Source organism: Phaseolus vulgaris, chromosome 3 (genome assembly GCF_051622355.1).
Source record: "Phaseolus vulgaris cultivar YP4 chromosome 3, ASM5162235v1, whole genome shotgun sequence".
NCBI classification, from domain to species: domain Eukaryota; kingdom Viridiplantae; phylum Streptophyta; class Magnoliopsida; order Fabales; family Fabaceae; genus Phaseolus; species Phaseolus vulgaris.
The window spans coordinates 39,532,671-39,553,917 of record NC_143500.1 but is presented as its reverse complement, the minus strand read 5'-3'; the positions used below and the strand labels follow the sequence as shown (position 1 = coordinate 39,553,917).

Below are 21,247 nucleotides of genomic sequence, written 5' to 3'. Positions count from 1 at the left end.
TAAACAATTATAATTTTTTTTGAATGAATACTTATTTATTTAGTTTGTCTAATATAATAAGAATGAAGATTGTAAAATAAATTAATTTCTATATTGAAGAATTTTCAATTTTGACCATATCTTATATAATTTAAGAATAGTCATAATATCATCCAAATTGATTTTTTTAAATGATATTTTGTAGAACTTGTAATCAATCTGAGACGAAAACTTACAATGATTAATCATGTGTATAAAACAGTATAATTTAAGAATACTTACATTAATCTTTTATAAAATCAATAAAATGATGAAAAAATTATTTATGAATTATTGGTTTATTTAAAGTTTAATCACTGTATCAGATTTTAAAAAAAAATTAAAATTGTTACTCTGACAGTGATTTTTTTTAGCAATCTCTAATCGTACGAATTGGATCAAGTATTATTTTTAGGGTTTGCACAACAAATTTGAGATCTAAAATGTTATTTTTAAATGTGAAAGACTGATTTTCTAAAATCAAAAACTAGATTCAGATGAAATTAAAAGAAATAAAACTTAAAAGTATAATTAAGAAAAATAAAAAATAAGTATTATAGGAATAATATTTTAGCACAACATTTTTTTTATAAATTTGGATGTCTGCAAAATATATTTTATATAACTGCAACGTTGGTTCCCCCTCTCGCTACAAGACCCAGCTCTGCAAACGGAATCAGTTGCCGCCCAAGAGAGTGTGCTTTTTCACTCATTAATTCTTCGTTGTCCCATCCGTCATCCCTTCACTCATCTACAGCATGAAACGGTGTAGATTTGTGCTTCTGTTGTTTCGTTTTCGATAATTGTCGCCGTTGATTTTGGATTCTGGATTGTTTCTTATTAGGGATTGTGGTTCTTTTGTTTGGGATTTTGCTTCTTTTGTGTTTTCGATTTTAAATTATACTTATTTTCCATTTCGTGTTTGAGCAGACTCCGTTGAAGGAGTGGTGGCGTGGCATTCGGTATCTTATAACTAGAGGACCTGAATCTCATCAACTACCTCCTACAATCTCAAACATTCCGTTTAGTCGCAACTTTTTTTCGGGTAACTATAAGCCCTATTTTTTTCATACCTGATCAATTTCCTTGGGTCTCATTTCCCCTAGCTCTAATCTTTTTCACTCAGATACCGATTAGTTTTACTTTGATGTTCAACTGTGTTTAATTTGTATATTCTACACTTGAGTTCTTTCATCTGCTCGCTGTGTACTTCTTTTAAGTAGTTCTTGTGTGCATTTTTATTTGTTATGATCTTGTCCTAGCACAGCTGTACAGGAAGTGTTTTTCCTGAGTTGGATCGTTTTATTGTTACTTATCCATATATGCACGCATTATTATGCTCGTCTTGTGGTTTACTTTATTTATGGTTAAACTAACTATGAGTCTGTGTGTATAGACTTTCTCATAAGCATTTATATGGGAGAAAAAAAAGAAGGAAAAAAAGAACTTCCTATATAAACTAAAATAATTTGTGTACAAGTTAAAAATAAAAAAGTTTAGAGAAATTACATAAGAGAGTGTTTACAAATTATCTTATGCATAAACTAATTTTAACTTATCGGAGAAACTAATTTCAATTTTTTTTCTTTTTTTTTCTCTGCTATAGGTGCCTATGGACAAACTCTTCTAAACAGGTCATGTGTATTACTTCAACAAGGAATTAATCGTCTTGTTGGTTACTGTCTGCCGTGTATCATGGAAGAGTAATATGTAATTCATGCCGACTTCTGCTTTGACTGAGTAATTTTTTACTATTGAGGCCACACTTTCATGCTACGGCACAAACAGTTATAGGATTTGGTGGAGTTCTCTGAGAACATGGATGACAACATGGACTTGCAAATCTCCCTGGATAAGCTACCAATCAAGCGATTGGATTCCATTGAAGAAAATGGGATGGAACGATTCCCACCGTATGTTTTCCTCTTGTTTCTCACTCATTTTAAAAAGAAAAACTATTTGCTAATGATGATGGCCTTTCAAAAGTATTTACAGGAACAAGAACATTGGACCCTAATTTTTGTTTGCTTTCTTCTCTGTAATTTTCTCTTAATATCTGCTTGTCTATTTGTGTTATTGCAGAGATGTGGACTATGATGAGAAGCGGCTCTCCCTAATCAGGCGAATTGACTTTGCTTGGGCCATTGAGAAGGACGAGGAGAAGAAGAAGCAGAAGAAGAGCTCCAAGGAGACCTCAACACCATGGCAATGGCAGAGCATGGTAGAGAATTTGCAATTGGCACATCAGGAGCTCTCTGTCATCATAGATCTCATCAATACTGTGAGTTGTGCTTGTTGCCTTTTGCATTGAACAACTCATATTTATGTTTTTGTCTATTTTTTTAGGAACCCTTATGATAAGTTTAATCTTCTCCCTGGGCATCTGTTTGAAACAATGTAGTAAGCTTGAGGGTATTTGGTTTTTGACACTGGTGACAGATTGCTTTCAATGGAACTTTCGTTAGAAGAAAATGCTTGTTTGTGGCTTATAGGAAAGTATGTTGGTTTCATTCTTAAAGGAATGGAATAAAGTGTTAGAGAACTTCTATAATTTCAACTGACATTGCCAGAGGAACTAATAATCATTGCTTCATCACGCGGCATCATCCTTATTTGGTCTTAATGGAATCTCTATTTTATAACCAAGTTTTGTGAATTTTGGGTGGCACGTTTGTTTTGAATATTGATTAGGATTTGATTTTGGGTTTTTTTGGCACTGTTTTTAGTGACTGTGTAAGTTATGAAGAGGCTTACAATACAAATATGCTTTGTTCAAATTATTGTGCTTAGGTGGAAGCAAATGATGCAGTAACAGTGGCTAGCATGACAAGACCAAAACTACAACCAAATGAAGCTTTGTCTGACCTGGCTGTATCTGCAGCATCCAAGCTACAATGTTACCGTGTAAATATTCTTCTATCTTCTTTTTCTTGAAAGAAGAACTCTACTTTTTGTAATGTTTATTTTTGTTTATAATAGTAAGTCAAGATCAGTTCCCTTTGTTAGTGTAGCAAGTTTATTTGCTTAAATAAAAAGAATACAACTCAACTCGTGGCAAGTTTTTGGTCTCTTAAAACTTGTCTATGCGGCAATTGGTTAGCTTTTACTGTGGTAATTTGTAATGAAATATTTGAACAAGCTCTCTATCATCTACAGCAAGTTGGAAAATACTTCAAGCAATCTGCCAAGGCTTTTGAACAACAGGTTGCTCGGGAAGCTAGGTTTTATGGTGCCCTTATCAGGTGAATTCCAATTTTTTCACTTTAATATTCACTTATCTGGGTCGATGCTTGCAAGTATTTGAGGACATGTTTAGACAGCAAATAACCATGTTTTGTTTCTTCACAAGCTGGCACTTGCCTTCATCCATTTCACCAATAATTAAAGAAACTCGCCTTTGAATAATGCTTGTTTACTTAGCTTACATCACACCTATCACATGTCCTAACAAATGGACAGGTTGCAGCAAAATTGGAAGGTTAAACGGCAACGTCAGGCGGCTATTGTGCCAGGGAATGAAGGCTTCACCTTTGATCTCTTTGATAACTCATATGATCAAGCTTCTATTATTCGGTCATTGTCTATGTCCACTGTTCGAGTCAATCATGATGCCGCTGGAATGCTGGCAATAAATATGTCTCCTGATTTATGTCGTTCTCTCCAATTTGGTTTTGTTGGTGCACAATCAGATGATATACCGAGGAATTCCAAAGGAAACAAATCTTACTTCTCAGTTGAGCATAGTTTGGGTGAAACTGGCAAAGAGTCCTTAACTGATGAAGAGTGTGTTAAGAAAACACATGCACTCCTTCGTGAAGTACATGAAGCAATTTTCAATGAGCATGTAACTAATTCTTTCATTATGTTGCTTTGGTGTATCTAGTTTGTCCTTTATTCTTATTTTGACCATTTCCTGTTGGTGGTTTGTTGCTTTGGACTCTTATTCTTTCAGGTGTTTGATTTGGTGAATCGAGAAGCATTTACCACAGTTACAGGTGTTAGTGTGACTGGAATACGGGAAAACTATTTAGAATTAAGCTTAGGTCGAGGAACCTCTGTGTACTTATCACTTGTGTCCAATGGTCAAGATCATTCCACTGTTGAAAATGAACTTACCAATAATGCAGAAAATGCAATGTTACCTCCAGAATCGTCTGATGAAATGATGCTCGAAGCCAAGCAGAATGCCCCTAAGAAAGGGCTGTTTTCTAATTCCATCTGTTATGAGATTTACATTCAGCAGATTTTTCATGAGCATATATTCGGAAAAGGTGGCGAAAAACCAATTTCCTCTGGAAATCGGTTGTCTGGGGTTCAGGCAAAGGAGACAAAGGATGGTGGATCCAATCTTCTTGGTCATTTCTTTATGTCTTTGTCGCACAGGATCTTTTCAACTAAGGTTCTTGCGGAGCTGGAAAACGTGGTATTACTCTTTTCAAAATTAAATTTAGCTGGTTGAAAAATAGACATTTTGTTAAGTCTTTGATACCTGCAGGTATCCAAGGTCCCATATCTACAGCTAATTTCTAATCCCACATGGCATTCTCGGGCTTCATCGTGGACTCTGTACATGGAGGTTCCTCAGTCTATCCTTCGTGGTAGCCAAATTAAAACATCAGATTATTTTGAGAAAAATGCTGTCAAGCGTCAGTTTTGGATTAAGGCGGTGGTAAATGACAATTGTATCAATGTTAAAGCGGAAGGTTCTCCAAATGTCGCAGGCCTGTTCAAGGGAAAAATAGAGGAAACGCACTCAATAAACAAATATAACTGCAACTTAGCTGATCTTCCTGTGATTATTCTGCAGCAGGTAAATTGATGCCGTTGCAATGACTTTTAAATGGATGTACGTAGCTAACTCACAAGGGAGTCATACATGTAATAATAAAAGTTGCTTATTTCTGCTATTGAAATTATGCAGGTTGCGAGCCAAATTATTAACTGGTTATATCAGGAAGCTCTCATGGTTGGGATAAAAGCAAATCGGGATTTCTTATGCTTATCTTTTGAGCTGGAGCAGGGTGAAACACTTGGCCTGGTTGCAAGTGTTGACCCAGAAGATAGTGAAGGGTGTATATCTTGGTGGTTGGTCATGGAGGACAGTTTTGCAGAAGAGCAAAAGCTTCACATGAACATCACTGATGGTGCATCTGAGTATAGAAAATTCCTAGGTCACTTGTCTCTTGATTTGCTATACGCAACACTGATCGACTTAGTAGGCTTGTGCAGTGGTGGCACTAGCCAATGAAACTGAATCAAATGTTTTTCCTGGACTAAGTCGAAAATCTAGGAGATGTCTCATGCGCAACCATTGTATTATATGTTTGCCATTTTAATATAATTTTTGTACACTACACCTCAACTAATTTGCTTTTGTGATATTTACTTAGGGAGAAATAGTCATTTTGAGATTAAGAGAAAAACGTTAAACTTAATACATTTGATTTTTCAAATTATAATGTGATGTCACATAAGTAAAAGTAGACTGTTAGCTATCATTAATTTACATGAAAATTAAAAGGAAAAAAACTTTGTTGAGGTGAGTTCATTTTTAGAATGATCACGCCTTCGTATATTTTTAGAAAAAGTGTACGCGCAGTGTTTTTAAGTTGACAAGTCTGAATAAAGAAGAATACTAAAAAGTTATGTAAATATTTTTAGTACACATTTTGTAAAAGCGTTTATTGTAGTTTTGTAAGGGTGTGTGTTAAAAGATAAATGTATGTATACTGTAGGATGTTGATGATTTGGAATTTTTTTTTTTGCCAAAAAACAATATTGTTCAACGTGCGCACTGAAGAAAATGTACATTTAGACATCTGGTCTTACGGTTTTTAATTAGTGATTTTGGTTTCTCTTTTTAACTTATAATTTATTATTTTGGTTTCTCTTTTTCTTAGCTGCAACTTGTAGTTTTTTTATTTAAAAAATTATTAACATGAAAAGGGGATATATGATTTAGAAATTTACAAAAAATGTTGAGGTGGAAATAGAACCCAGATCTTCTTGCTTAACCACAATAAAATGTATAACTTCGGCTCCTAAAACTAAAGTAACTTACGATTAAGTTTAGAATTCTTCACACTTTCTCTTCATTCTTCTATAATAATTTTGAAAAAAAAAAATGAAATGGAGACGTATCATAAATAACAAATTATTGTTTATTTTAAAAAATGTGAAAAGAGAAAATGAAGAAAAAAAGAAAGATTTTTTAGTTTTTACAATTTTAAATTTATTCTTTTCACAATGAGTGTATGACGTTTTTGTTTGGTCAAAAGAGGTTAGGGTAAAGGAGAATTTACAATAAAAGGATAAAAGTTACTAATTTCTTTTGAGTTAACTGCGTATTATATGTATCATTATTTTCAACTCTAGTTTTTTTTTTCTCTCTCGTTGTTTTAACCTTTGTTTATGGATAACCTCTTCTCCATTGTTGAGGCTTCTTCCATTGATTTCGTCTTCGTCTTGAAAATTATCTTTAATGTTATTTCTGTGGTTAGGAATAATTTCAAGAAATCCGAACACTTTTAAGACAAATGAAGTCTGAATTGGAAATGAAAAATTTAGACAATACTCTAGTAAAGGTGAATTTGAGACAGAAAATTGCAAAAGAACAACTTGTAGATCAAACAATGTATGAGCAAATGAGATAGTGAGATTACAAAGGAATTTTTTATGGGAGTGGGGATATGATGGAAGAAAGGTTGTCTGAGCTTCTTGTAAAACGGTGTGTGAATCACGTGAGACTGGTGGTCTTGGCATCATTGACTTAAGGGTTTTTAATTTGGCGTTGCTTGGTAAATGAATTTGGTGATTGGGATCTGATAAGGGCGGTTTATGGAAGGAGATTCTTAAGTCTAAGTAAGGGGGTGGAGAGTTTTGAGAAAGGGAGGGAAAAGTAGTAAGGACTCTCTTTGGTGGAGAGATCTGAAGGAGGTTTGGAGTTCGGAGGGTTGGGGTCGGAATTTTGAAGATGCTATCAAGTGGAGGAGTGGTACAGGGAAGGAAATTGTTTTTGTTTTTTGGGAAGACAATTGGGTGGGCAACAGAGCTTTGAAGGAAGTTTTCCCGAGGTTGTTTTCCTTGAGTTTGTCAAAAGAATCTAAGGTGGCCGAGTTTGGGGCGTGGAATAATGGGCTATGGGCTTGGACATTCGCCTGGAGAAGGAGTCTTTTTGAATGTGAGAAGCAATTGGAGTGCCAGTTCTCAAAGGTAGTACAAGGTGTGTGTTTGGACTTGGAAAAGGAGGATATCTGGGTTTGGAAGGATGGGGAGGGGTTATCATATACGGTTAATTTTGCCTATAATCGTCTTAGGAGGGGTCGGGAAGGAGAGAATGTCATCGTGTTTAAACAGCTTTGGAGATGTAAAGCCCTGCCTTTTGCACTTGTTACTGCCTGGAGGGTGTTGGAAAATAAGCTAGCTACTAGGGTTAACTTGGAAAAGCATGGGATTGCGGTTGAAAGTCCTTTATGTAGTCTTTGTAGGGTGGAGGTGGAATCAAATAACCATTTGTTTTTTGAGTGCAAATTTGCTTAGCTAGTGTGGAGTCGTTGTTTTGCATGGCTTGGAGTGCAGTTTGTGTCCCATAATGATCCACTGCTAAATTTTTCTCAGTTTAGATTGTGTAATGCATCTGCTTTAGCAAATGAGATGTGGGGAGTGATTTTGATTGCAGTGGTAAGTGAGTTGTGGAAGCATAGAAACAATGTAATCTTTAATGGGGGAGTTGTCGATGGTTTAGAAGTGGTTACCTTAGTTCAAGTGAAGACTTGGTCTTGGATTACGTCCAAATCTCTCTTTGGTTTGTTATCCTTTTCCGAGTGGTGTCTGGAACCTTTGATCGGTATGATGATGGTTTCTTGAATAATTTTTTAGCTCAGATTTTATGGGTTGAGTTAGGATTGTTTTGTAATTCTAGGCATCTAGCAGTGTGAGTGTTGAGATGAAGTGTCTTAGGTATTTTATGTTTGTATAAGGGTTGAATCACCCCTAAAATGGTTCATATTTATTTATTTTTTATCGTAAAAAAAAAATAATCTACGAGCTCTTTGAAGTGCCTATCAATAACAAACCTGATTTAAAACTTGTGGGGGGTGATGATCAGATTCATAGGTGAGCCAAAGAAATCTCATTGGTCAGCTACTAATAAAAGAATTGAAATATGTTAAAAGGAAGACCGAAGTATAACATTTTGTTCGCCTTGAAAACAAAGAAAAGACAATAATATGTTGGGGTATTGTGAATCTGAAACAATTGAAATATGATAGGAGGAATACCACTACTTACTTCAGGACAGAGGTGTCCATGGATTAGTTCAAATATAATCTAGATATAAATAATTGGATGGAATTAAATTTAAATTTATTTTTTTTAAATAAATTAATTTGGACTATAAGTTTAAATTTAAATTATTTGATTTGATTTTAAATCCAAATCCAAATTTCTTTTAAATAATAGTTTGGATGTTTATAAATCATTATGATATTGATTTTAAAATTAAGAACTTTTTCAAAATCAATTTTAAATTTAAAAAATTAAAATTATTATATAATTTCAAAGAATATCATTTTATAATGAAAATCTCTTACTATTTTATAAATGTTAATCAATAATCTTACACTCCAATTTTTTCATAATCGATACATGTTTTCTATAAGATTAGGTAATGGTTGAATGTGAGTGCGCGTTACTCCCTAATAAGAATAAATGGTGTATTACTGAAAAATTTAGAGTTGAAACACAAGGATTAAGAAATATCAATTAAAATAACTTAAAGAGTAATGTAGAAAGTGCTATTAGGAATTATAAGATTCCAGTGGATGATTTTTATGGTTATGTTGAAATCACATAAGATTAGAATTTAAGTTAAACTTATCTAGTCCTTAACTTAAACTTCTTCAATGACTATTATTCACTGCAACTTCATGTCCAAATCACACTCTGCACGCCAGACTACAACTCGAGATTAGATGTTTTATTTTCTTACACAATTTAATCCGAAGTAATGTGCAAACATAAAGCAACCCCCTTCTTCAAGAAAACAAATTTACTGGTACATAAAAAACCTGGAAAAAAAACAACCCCCTTCTGCACACTATAACAAAAACATAACATGAAAAATTATAATAATAAAGTTATAATTTTAAGCTAATGATGAAAGCCAATTTAATAGCAAATCAAGTTTAAATTCCATCAGCATCTCCAAACGGAGCACCGCCAAGCCACACAAAAAAAGTTGCCATGTTTCCCCATTTTTGTAGGTCAAGATTTATTACAGAACTATTGTCTAGCTCTTTATATTCTATTATTGGGAAGGCAAAATCACACGCCTGCTAAATATGTGAAGCTCTGAGAACGCAAAACACTCTTGATCAAGTCACTTGCTTAATCATCCTCCATCACATTTAAAGGAACAAAATAAATGCAGCAGTATCCATCTCAAATCTCATAATAGTCGCTCATGCATAACCTTTTCCCAGACAGTTCAAACAATGTTGAACCCTGCAAAATTAAGAGGAAACATTACAAAACTACAATAGTCCAAAAATCACAATGCTTGATGAAATTATGTTCTTTCTTTTACATTTTCTCGGCAAGCATACCCCATACTTGAAATTCCCATAGAATATCGAACTAGGCATAACATAAAGCAGAACAAAACGAAACCTAACCTGTTTCCTTCGCAAGTAGGACAAACGCAGGGGTTAATTGCAATAGGGTCGAACATGGGTGACCAAGCTATGGTGGCATTCCCACTGCATAGTTTGCATATATAAAACCCCTTCCCTCGACAAGCCCTACATGGCAACGCAACTTTTTCCTACATATAAACCCACGATACATGTTCCATTACATCAATTTCCAAAAAAACAATAGGTTAAAGCCATGAAGTTCAACTCATCCTTACCCGTTTTTTCTCAGACGAAAACCGAAGCAATTTTATGGTAACAGTAGAAGCCAAGTTCAGAGTGGCTACTCCACCAAAGATAACTGCGGCCATTCTAACCAATGGTCCCAATGGCCTTAGATTCATGCCGTATCTTCCAATATCTATGCTTATTCCTTTTCTCACCCAATTTTACAAACAAATGATCCGCAAAAAATACTGAATTTTTTTTATGGTATCAACATCATCCTCTTTCGTTGCAGCAGAGTAGTATTGTACGTACTCTTCAGCGGTGAAATTGAAAAATAACGCAAATTCTTCGATGAAATACTAAAATTCGTAATAGCGAAGAATCCGGTTAATCTTCTCAACTCCAGGTTTCCCTTGTTATCTTTGGCGTCACTTCAGGTTTTCGTTTTCTTGCTAGAGAGCTTGGTGTGCTTCTTCTTCTTTCTCCTACTCGAAAATGTACGGAGGTTGGGACGATCTCAGGAGTACAGACGCGCCTGGTGAGTCCTAGGCCTTGCGCAGTTTTCTCGTTTCTGTTGGAATTGATGATTCGGAAGAACGTTTTCGTATTCCTCTTGCGCCTCTTTTGCGCGATGGCGATTTCTAGGGTTTGTAGCTTTCTTCAATTGTCGTTCTTTCCTGCTTCGGCGTTGGTTTTTGCCGTTGGTATCACGGTAGGGACTTCCCCAAACGGAGCTTTGGGTGAGTTGAGAGCGAGTGAGAATAAGAGGAGTAACGAGGATAATTGGAAACATAATTTTTAAATGTGAAAGTATAATTTGTATTTTTAATTTAGAAGTGAAGATTATATTAAGATGAAAATTAGGCAGTTTCACATCTAATAATATATTTTAAATTATATACTTTAAATTATTTTTTAAATAACATATTTTAAATTTGGAGAAAATAATTCAAAATATGAAAATGTATTAATGTATTCTAGATTAGTAATCTATTATGTATTTTTATAAAATATTCTACTCGTGCAAATATATTAATTTTTATTTATCTTATGTTAGATAGGTTTGTTTTATTTTGAACAAATTTGGCTTAAATAAGAAGTGGTGTTTTTCAATTCATTCATAAAATGAGACTTAAGTTAGAAATGACAAGATGATGAAAATTTTATCTCATTTTCATGAGTTAATTGGTACTTCCAAACTCAAATATTAATTGAATAAATTTTTATAAAATATAAAAATTACAACAAAGAAAATATGCATAATCATGAAATAGAAACCAATTTTTAGAAACCAAAATAATTAGTTGCAATAGTAACTAAATTAGAGACCATTTTAGAAACTAAAAAGAAATTTGGTTTCTAAATTAGTTTCTATTATTTTCTATTATTGTTAGATAGTTTCTAAATTGGTATCTAATTAACAACCAAGGTTTTAGAGACTAAATTTAGAAACTAAATAATTGAAATAGATATTCTATGAGATTACAGAGTGACTCAGGTAAAAATTAAATAATAAAAAAAATATTAAAAATTAGAAGAAATAATAAAATATGTCTTAAAAACTATTTGATTTAATGAAATTGAGGTTTGAGTTTCTCAAATGCAATCCAATATTTGAATGAAGCATCACAAATGAAAAAATGTGTAATCAAAGTTGTGATAAAAGAAAAAGTACCTTAGAAATATCAATAAACTCTATGAATTGTGTAGCGAAAGAAAAAAAAGATTTTAACGAAACTAAGAACTAGAAAGATCACTGAAGATAAGATTTTTGTTTAAGTTACCCAATAAATTATGAGTCTTTTAGTAATTTAAAATGAAACATAAGAATGAGGACTGATAAAGACATAGGACAAATATGGACATACTTGTCCTCATCCTCATACCCAATTCCCTCATCCTCATATCCAATTTAAAAAACTGGGTATTATCCATACATATACTTGTATTCGATCAATACTGGGATTCTTCACCCAAATTAGAACGACTTCATACAATATTTGCGAAAACAAGTTTATTTATCATCATTAACCTACTCTATTTGTAGAAGATCACAATTCAACATCTTATGCAGATGGTGTTAATGTAATGGATGCACCTGCAAAAGAATATGTTTAATATGAAGGATTTCTAAAGGGACCAGTGGATATGTTGATCATATTGTTAGGAGACCTGAGACTGAAACAGTGAGGTAAGAAATATAATTTATTTAATTAATCATGTGCTAAAAAATTATTTTCTATGTACTAACAGATTGAATATTTTTTTTGGATCATGGGGAATTGAACTTGGTTTTCCATAACAAGTTAAAATAAATTTGGAGTCTCATGTTACCAGATGTAGGAATTGGTGCAGAATTTTAGGTGTTATAAGAGAACTAAAAAGGGTTAGTCCTTGCATTCATTAAAATGTGATACAAAGAGACAATAGTTTACATCTTTTTGTTGGTGAGATCGCTATCACCCTATATTATATGCAACTTCAACTTTGATTGTCAACACCAACAACAACTTTCTGTATCCTGATTATAACATCTTGAATCGGATCTACATTCTTCTGAATTGTAGAATTGATGACCTTTTGCACCTTGTCTTTGTTCTTTTGTATGGCTAAATCAATGTGAGATTTGAGTGCTTTAAGGATTGAATGTCCATTGTAGACTAAGATGTGGTGGTTTTTGTTTACCTCCTAGTGAATACCATGCGACCATTTATATAGTTTGACGGTTCGAGATATGTGACATTATAATGGTAATTTTTGAACATGTTAACTGAATAACTTTGATTCAATTAATTTCTTTAATCAAATTAATTTGATCCGATTAATTGGGATAGTTAAATGACTTTGATCTAATTAGTTGAGATAATCAGATGAATTTGATTCAATTAGATCTTTAATCAGATAACTTTGATCCGATTACATATTTTAATCCCATAACTTTGATCCGATTAGATAATTTTTAAATTGGATAACTTTGATCTGATTGTTACTCATATAACTTTGATCCGAGTAAGTTTTTAATCAGATAACTTTGATCCGATTAGTAATATTATTAATAAGATAAATTTGATTAAATTAAGTGTTGATCAAATGACTTTGATTGTGACCCGAGCTAAGGAAAAAAATACATCATTCTTGTTACAAGAATTTAACAAATATAACTCAAAGATAAGATATAAGTTTAATTGTAATAAATCTTGAATTGAGTGACATTTTATGTTCGAAGTAAAAATTTGTCAATAAACTTTTCTAACTTTTAAACTCCATTTTGAAGAGAGTCAATAACTTGATATGGGACATCCCCATTAGATGTTAATTTTTCTTATTGTTTATCCTTTTGGGTGTCACTGAGTTTGCGTCATACCAAATCTTTCTTGCAAAAGACTCATCCTCTAACATTTGTATTGTATCGTTTAGTCACTTTTGACCGTGCAACTTCCTCTTTAACCTGAACTTCTTCTCAGATTTCATGAACAAGATTGAGTTCAATTATTAGGTTGACATCATTGTATTGTTCATCATCATTCTGCCTTTGCCAAGAAGTTTCTCCAAACTCCACAGGAATCATAGTGTCTGCTCCGTAAGTTAAATAGACAAGTGTTTCTTTTGTCGAAGACTGAGATGGGCAATGATATCCCTATAAGATGTCAGGTATATCTTTTGTCCAAAAACTTCTTGCTTGTTTGAGCTTTTTCTTAAGCTCCTTTAAAATGACTTTATTCGCTACTTCAGACTAACCATTTGTTTAAGGGTGCTTGATTGATGATATTTGGTGAATGATGTCGAATTGCTGCAAAAACTGTTCGAAACTTTTATCTATGAATTGCCAACCACTTTTGGTGACGATATAATGGGAGCAAACCATGTCCGCATATAACATTTTTCCAAAAGAACTTTTGCAACTGCTGAGTTGTAATAGTTGTAGGGGGTTCAATCTTTATTCATTTACTGGAACAATGATTATAGACTGGAAATTAGTATACTATGTAAGTTCTTGAAAAGAGAGGTGAGTCACCAATGAATGCGTTTAAATACCAAGTCTTTTCTACACACGAACTTTTACACTACTACACTCTATATTCAATAACAAAAATAATTCTTTTATGATGTGAGAGATCATACCTCAACTAAATAAAAGAAGAACGGACGATTGAGAGGTTCATGATGATGATGATTAAGCAACAATTCTATTTCTAGTGAGTACCATAAAAATTACGGAGGTAGAAATAGTAGTGATCAAAATGTGACTGTTTATTGAATTCTAGTAAGCTGAATTCAGTTTAATTAGAACTTATTTTAAAACAAATTATTTATTATCTATCTATAGCTCATTTATAGTGTTTATTTAACATTAAGCACCTCCAAAATATAAAAATAATAAAATTGATAAAAATAATATCTAATAAAAGTAGAATAATAGAAGAAATATTTTACTATATATCACTAACAATATATTAGAGTGATTTTTTATAATTTAGAAAGGGAGATAAAAGTAACAAAAAAAAAGCATCTCATAAACTTATTAGTAACATCTCATAATTTTTGTTTAACTTTATTATTTGAATCATATCTCACCACCGGTTAGAGTTACATGTTTTTAAACACCATCATAAATAATAATAATAATAATAATATTTATTACTGATAGATATAACAAGATGTTCAAAATCCTATATTGAATGTTCTTATCATGTATCTCTTAATCACATATGTTCAATTTTTTTATTAGAATAAAATCCAATAAATCATATTTGTTAAATTTTAAGTGCTGTTTTAACCAAATTTTAGTTTCTGGTTACTTTAATCAAAATCTTGTATTTTGAATATTTATTACGTCTAGTGATTTAGAAGTATTCTCTAACTATTGTATTTATAGACTTTAAGTTTATAAGATATAAATAATCGTTTTTATTTTCCAACATTTGTCACAATAGGTAATTATATTTACACAAATATATTTATTACATTATCATAAAGATATTTATAACAATAAAAATAGTTATAACAATGAGATATTCAAATAACTACAAATGATTTGTTTTTATCACTTATTTAGTTGTTTGTTAATGTACAATAACGTTCTTTATAATATTTTTTTGTTAGTGGATAATAATTTAAACACAATGGTACCGTTACAATTACAATTATTTTTTTTATTTATTATTTTTCTTCCAATTCCAACGGTTAGAAAACAGTAATATTATTCCTTAAATAATTTTACAAAATAATGATGAAATTTCATATTGAAGCAAGAAATATTTGATGGTTGAATGTTGAAGGTATGAAGCAAGTGATTTTTTTAAAAATAAAAAATATTTAATTCTTAAATATAAAAAATATAAATTAGTTATAGATTTTCATGTCAAATTAATTTTTAAAAATATATTTTAGACACAAAATAATCCTATATAGTTTAATCATAAGGTTTATTAATATTAACACTAACTCAAATGGTTTTGACTAAATTATTTAGCTGCTGTAAAGTAAACTAAATATGACCAACAACTGGTCTTGTGAACAAGCAACATGGTAGGAAATAAAATTGAGGAAACTGAAGGGATGGAACTCACCCAGAGAAAAAGTTCTCTCAACTCAACGATAGCAGAGAGAGCCAAACACGTCTTTTGACTCAAAAGTAACCAACCAATTATCTCAATCAACTCAAAGTCTAATGTTTTCCTAAGATTGATTGATGTATGTGTGGTGTGTCATGGACATGGATCTGTGTTGGGTGATTTCTTCTTCTAGCTCCATGTCCATGAAATAGAAAGTGTTTCCTTTTGTAACTGCTTTCCTCTTTTGGTAATTTCGTTTGTAAGGTTGTCCTGTTTGTGCTGGGTTCGATAATTTTTAGATTGCTGCTACAATATGGGTGTGGAGAATGCCTCGAAGTCCTTTTCCACCTCACAATGCGACGACCAACTTAGCAACAGCAGAATCAACACACTTGTGCGTTTGAATGTCTACGATCTCACCCCTGTCAATAATTACGTCTACTGGGTTGGATTTGGCATATTTCATTCTGGCATTGAAGGTCTCTCCCTATCTCTCTGTTTCCTTGAACTTTTTTTACTAACTTTTATGTTGTGTGTCAGATCTGATATGTGTACAGTCTTTTTTTATTTCAATTTTCCAACTTTGTATTGCTTTGAGAAATTCACGATTTGAATTATGCTGTGATATTAAATATGTTTTCTTTGAGTGCTTTTGTAACTTTTCTCCATGAATTGAGAGAGCGGAGAGACTAGTATAATCTTCAGTTACTGAGTAGTAATGTGTGATTAACAACACCTCACCAGCTTGTGGCTTCTCAGATATTGAATTGGACAGTTAACTTCATAAGAGGGGAAAATAAACATGTCAATTCAATGATTATAAACTAAACCCAGAAGACATTAGATGTACCAATTGTAAACCAGTTCAGTAAGGTATGTTGAGGTCAATTTTTTAATGAACAGTTTTGGGATAAGAGATGAAGAATATTTTTTAGATAAAATTAGTTAATATATAAGTTAAAAAATCCTCTTTTAGATAACCAATATAAGAGTATTTGAGTAGTTTTAAGGGATATTCATTGTTTGATCCTCTCCATCTTTTTTGAGACAACACGTGAGGGAAACTAGTTACATATAATTTTTGGTTCACAGTAACTCCATAGTCAAATGTTTTATAAATAAGGGCTCAAAATGAGTTGAAAAGATTAGCTAGTTTTTGAAATGTTTTCACTTTACTACTATTTTTTTGAATTTATATATGATTACGACATTTATATAATTTGATCTTGATTAGTACTATTAAACTATCAAATCTTATTATTGTTGTTTGCTACTTGGTTTTATTATGAGTTATTTTGTGTTGAGAGTATTATGTTGTGCATTACGTTCGGGGAACCCTAGGTTCAAGCTTTCCAAGTATTTCGCACACCCACAGCCACAATTATAAATAATCCAGATTACATGTCTGGAATGAGAAAGACAAATGATGTTATGATGTTCAGTAATGACTTGGAATTCAGAAACACTATCAACAGTATTTACTGTATAATAAACACAAAGGATTTTTGGCTGGAGTAAGGCTAACAAGTTATAAAACTGAAACATCTATTGAACTTATAATAGCACAAATGCAGCTCAATTTCTTTGATCTTATGCTTGTGGTGGCAGATTTTGTATATTCTGAAAGTCTCTAGTCTGTTGAAGTTCATTGAATGATGAGAATCTCATTAACAGCCTTCCAATCCAACAGCTCTTCTCATAGTTGTCTTAAAAGATTTCCCTGAAGTGTCAAACTCCTTACTCTGTTTTGAACATTTGTATTTTGCAATCTTCATGTTTGGCTCTCCCAATCTTCGTTATTGTGTCTAAAGACTTAAATAAGACTAATCCATCTGCTCTAAACTGTATTATACCGTTTACAAGAGGATGTAGAACTATGAGTGTGCTTCGCAAGCTACTCTAGTGGCTTATAGGCTTGTTGATCAACTAATGAGCGCTGGCTTGTCCAAAACCAGTCTGTTTGTTACAATAGCTTAATATTTTGTAATCTGTAGATTTGAATGATTAGGAAAGTCCACGAAATAAGGGATTCTAGAGTGGAGCGGAGAGAAATTTTATTTCCTAAAATAGAATAGAACCCTCTTCTGTATATATGTTGTATGATTATTCAGTGGAATGAAATCAATTTGTTCTTCCCTAATTTTCCAGAAATAGAAGCTCCAATCTCACTGTCAACTGTAAGCTAACATGCATACATCTTAAGTTGCAATAGAGACCTTGCTATCATCAAAATCATTTTTTATGTTGCATGTTGGTTGTATACGAGGTTTCATGCATCTAAAAGTTGTTTTCCTGGTTGATTGAGAATCTGTATTCAATAAAATAAATAAAAAGAAAATTAGCATATTTAAACTTACTAATTTTTATCCTTTTGATACACTACTCTTTATTTATAGCTTGAGTTCTCAAACATTTCATTTTCGTATGATTGTTTGGAAACAACCATTATTGTCAGAATTGTTCTGAAGATACCCCAGAAAGTCTTTCGTGATTTATGCCGACGAGTTTCCTGCTGTTGTAACTGTTGTTTTAATTTGTATTTCTAATGCTCTAATCTGGTGAAGTTTTTTTGTCTTGCTTTGTTTCTTTGATTTTGAAACAGTGCATGGTAAGGAGTATGGATTTGGAGCCCATGATTTCCCAGCTAGTGGAGTTTTTGAAGTGGAGCCAAGGAAGTGCCCTGGATTCGTATATAGATGTTCCATCACTTTGGGTCAAACCAATATGAGTGCTTCTGAGTTTCGTACATTTATTGAAAACATGGCTTCCGAGTATCATGGGGATACCTATCACCTTATAACTAAGAACTGCAATCATTTTACAGAGGATCTCTCCAATAGATTGACTGGGAAACAAATCCCAGGTTGGGTGAATCGGCTTGCTAAGCTAGGTAAAACCGTACTAGGAAATTCCTTGTAAGCTTATTTTTTACACTTTTATGCGTGATTATCTTTTTATTTCCATATTTATCTTCTGAATTCTTTTAATGAACTAGATGGTAGTTGCTTTCTGCTCTCTTTTCATCTCTTTAGGGAGACACTTGTAACATCAAGCTTCTATCAACCCAACCCGTCAGTTACAAAGTTTAGGGCCATTATAGGACTTGCATATTTCTGAAAACATACTTCAAATAGACAAGGAGAGAAAATACTGTCTTGAGATATCAAGTTATAGGCTCTGTTATGCATAAAAAATAATTAGAATCGAGTTCAAGTCAGTTGTCTAAAATATATTCTGACAATGATATCATGTTTTGCCAATGTTTAAATTTTAAACTTCAATCGATCAACTTTTTTCAAGTTATTCTTGGCAAAGAAAACTACTTTGAAAATATCAAACATCAGTTGCTTTTAGGTGGATAACACCATTTGTAATGTCATCAGTTGAGACTAACATCATCTTGGGTGACGGGCCTAATCGAACGCATTGATTTTCTCTTCTAGTTCTGCTCTATGCATTTTATGTCATTTTCCTCCTAAAATATAAAGAGCATACTCCTAATTCAGCCTTTGGTAAAAATTGTAGGTGCTTTATGCAGTTGTCTACTTCCTGAAAGTCTTCAAGTAACAAGTGTTAAACAGCTACCTGAATACCATGAATGTTCAGGTGGGTATATCTCTTGCTCTTTGTTTCCTCCCAGTTAAAATGTAGTATGAATGATGCATACCATCTTACTAATATCTGCAACCTTTTTTGCTGTCTTTCTTTACGAATGTTTGCAGAAGATGAATTTGTTGAATCTCTTTCACCTGCCACACCCCGCGAGTCAACAGAAATATATGAGGAGCAAGAAAAACACCTTCTTTCATCATCAACTGTAACTGAGGATGTTACTTTTGTTAGAGAAAGCCAAGCAAAATAACTGGTATCTTTGACTTTAGAAATTACACAGGTTGCTTGGAATATTTATCCATTTGATTTGCAGTGATGATTTTTTCTCAATTTTCTAATTCATCCATGTGTTTGGGTTCCTTCATTGAAACTGGAGAATCCAGTGTTGTGTATAAATGTGATTTTCGAATGGGGCTTATTTGTTTGTTTTTATTTTTCTTTGAGGGAGTGGAAAGTGGGGCGAGGTTTTTGAGGCCTACAAGTATTTTGTCATGTTTGAAACTGTAAGTTATGAAATATATTAGCCAGTTTGTTTGACGACAAGGCAGAAAAAGACATCTTCTTGTTGAGGATGAAGGTATAATGTTGTTTTCTTAATGTTGGAGATCACTCCTTAATTTAATGGGAGATTATAACTAATTAATATTGTAATATTATTGTGGGGAGCTGAATTTTTGATACCCTCAATTAAGTCAATTAAAGGGAATAATTGTTGAGAATCTCTCCTTAATTTAATGGGAGATTATGACCAATTAATATTGGTAACACTATTGTGGGAGCTGAATTATTGATACCCTCAATTAAGTCAATTAAGGAGGACAATTATTGAGAATTTCTCCTTAATTTAATGGGAAATTATGACTAATTAATATTGGTAATCGATCCATTGAATATATTTAATGATGATCATTAAAAAGCTTTTTTTTGTAAATTGTAACTTTGTCTTGAAAATGTAATGAGCATTAATCTCTTAATGAAGAAGTCTTCCTCTCATTCTCTATATAAAGAGAACTTATGAGGAAGAGAAAGATGAAGCAATGAAGTAGTGAGAAGAACAACATAGAGAAAAAAGATAAAGTAGATATCCATCATAATAGTGAGATTAAAAATCCTAGTGAGATGCTAGAGAGACTTTGTAATCTCACTTTCAGTAGAGGCGTTTCATTCACATAATGATGAGTTTTCCCACATTAAAAATTCTATGTGTCATTATTCGTTCCTACTATGAGAGATGGAATCTAGAGAACTATTGAAGAGCTTCGTCTCCTTTTAGTAAAAAGGGTATTTAGCACTTGGGGGTGTACAGTGATAATGATGTACCTTCCTTTTTGGAATGTGTGTTATTTATATTATTTTATTGGGCTGATTTAGTGGAATGGATCGCACTTAAAGTCGTATTACCTAATGGTAGTTTAGCTTCACGGACCTTGATTTGAGTGTGAAATGGATTAAGTGTGTCGGTCGGCCTGCCTGTCCTTGCAAGTCTCGGTCAGGGAGACCGAGTTGTGGTAATAACCGGTTGATCCATATCAGTACAAGTTTATTTGCTCTATTTTCTATTATTTGCTTATTGCTTCCACAAATGTCCATCTTATCTACGATTAATTTCTGAAATTTCCCAGAGAGTCTCATATCCTGCACAGAAAAAGTAAAAGAATGAAATGGCACGATTGAGTAATAATGCCGTCCCATTGATACTTTTTTTTTTTTAATGTCATAGAAATACTTATTGTGATTTATAAGTGTGTATATTATTTCCTTCAAATGAGTAAAATTTTTATGTTAATTAGGGTTAGGATATAGTTTCTGTTATTAATATATTTAGGGTTAGGATATAGTTTTTGTTATTAATATACTTTATATTTCATAATAGAAACTATAGTGAAAAGTTTGGCTAATTAATATGTAACCTTTGGAGATAAATATTTATATAGCCCGTGAATGAAGAATTTACATGACAACATATTGATATTTAGATTAGACGTTGAATATTTGTATTACCGTGAAAATACTCTAATACAACATTATACACTAAAATTTCATAATTTATATACTTTATCATAATATTTAGTAGATTATGAGTTTTTATTGGTAAATATTATTTCGTTGACAATTTTATTATCATTTTAAAATTTCCACATAGTTGATTTATTACTGTTGATAATCTGATACACCAATGACTTCACAAGATGGTGAAAATTT

At 32.4% G+C, this 21,247-nt stretch overlaps 3 protein-coding genes across 6 annotated transcripts; 2 read left to right on the top strand and 1 right to left on the bottom strand.

Moving 5' to 3' along the window:
- Positions 1 to 609: 609 nt before the first annotated feature.
- Positions 610 to 5,380, top strand: LOC137807500 (RNA polymerase II transcription mediator). 2 transcript variants are annotated; one of them, XM_068608180.1, is made up of 10 exons: positions 610 to 784; positions 949 to 1,063; positions 1,625 to 1,931; positions 2,101 to 2,299; positions 2,809 to 2,922; positions 3,175 to 3,260; positions 3,478 to 3,862; positions 3,971 to 4,441; positions 4,514 to 4,828; positions 4,940 to 5,380. In XM_068608180.1, exons 3-10 carry the CDS (start codon positions 1,837 to 1,839, stop codon positions 5,264 to 5,266), a joined length of 1,992 nt encoding a protein of 663 aa, XP_068464281.1. In that variant the 5' UTR covers positions 610 to 784; positions 949 to 1,063; positions 1,625 to 1,836; the 3' UTR covers positions 5,267 to 5,380. The 2 variants fall into 2 exon arrangements, with proteins under 2 accessions (XP_068464281.1, XP_090156981.1); XM_090300855.1 differs by having other exon boundaries at positions 638 to 784; positions 3,485 to 3,862.
- Positions 5,381 to 9,185: 3,805 nt separating this feature from the next.
- On the bottom strand, positions 9,186 to 10,678 carry LOC137807499 (uncharacterized). The gene is made up of 3 exons (XM_068608179.1): positions 9,929 to 10,678; positions 9,693 to 9,841; positions 9,186 to 9,522 (listed from the first exon to the last, which is right to left on the bottom strand). The coding sequence occupies exons 1-3, from the start codon at positions 10,052 to 10,054 to the stop codon at positions 9,480 to 9,482; spliced, it is 318 nt and encodes a 105-aa protein (XP_068464280.1). The 5' UTR covers positions 10,055 to 10,678; the 3' UTR covers positions 9,186 to 9,479.
- Positions 10,679 to 15,372: 4,694 nt separating this feature from the next.
- Positions 15,373 to 19,582, top strand: LOC137807498 (deSI-like protein At4g17486). Of its 3 annotated transcripts, none has more exons than XM_068608177.2 (5): positions 15,373 to 15,513; positions 15,733 to 15,912; positions 18,036 to 18,323; positions 18,959 to 19,039; positions 19,156 to 19,582. In XM_068608177.2, the coding sequence occupies exons 2-5, from the start codon at positions 15,747 to 15,749 to the stop codon at positions 19,293 to 19,295; spliced, it is 675 nt and encodes a 224-aa protein (XP_068464278.1). In that variant the 5' UTR covers positions 15,373 to 15,513; positions 15,733 to 15,746; the 3' UTR covers positions 19,296 to 19,582. The 3 variants fall into 3 exon arrangements, with proteins under 3 accessions (XP_068464278.1, XP_068464277.1, XP_068464279.1); XM_068608176.2 differs by having other exon boundaries at positions 15,375 to 15,513; positions 15,698 to 15,912; XM_068608178.2 differs by having other exon boundaries at positions 15,398 to 15,572.
- The last annotated feature ends 1,665 nt before the right edge of the window (positions 19,583 to 21,247 follow it).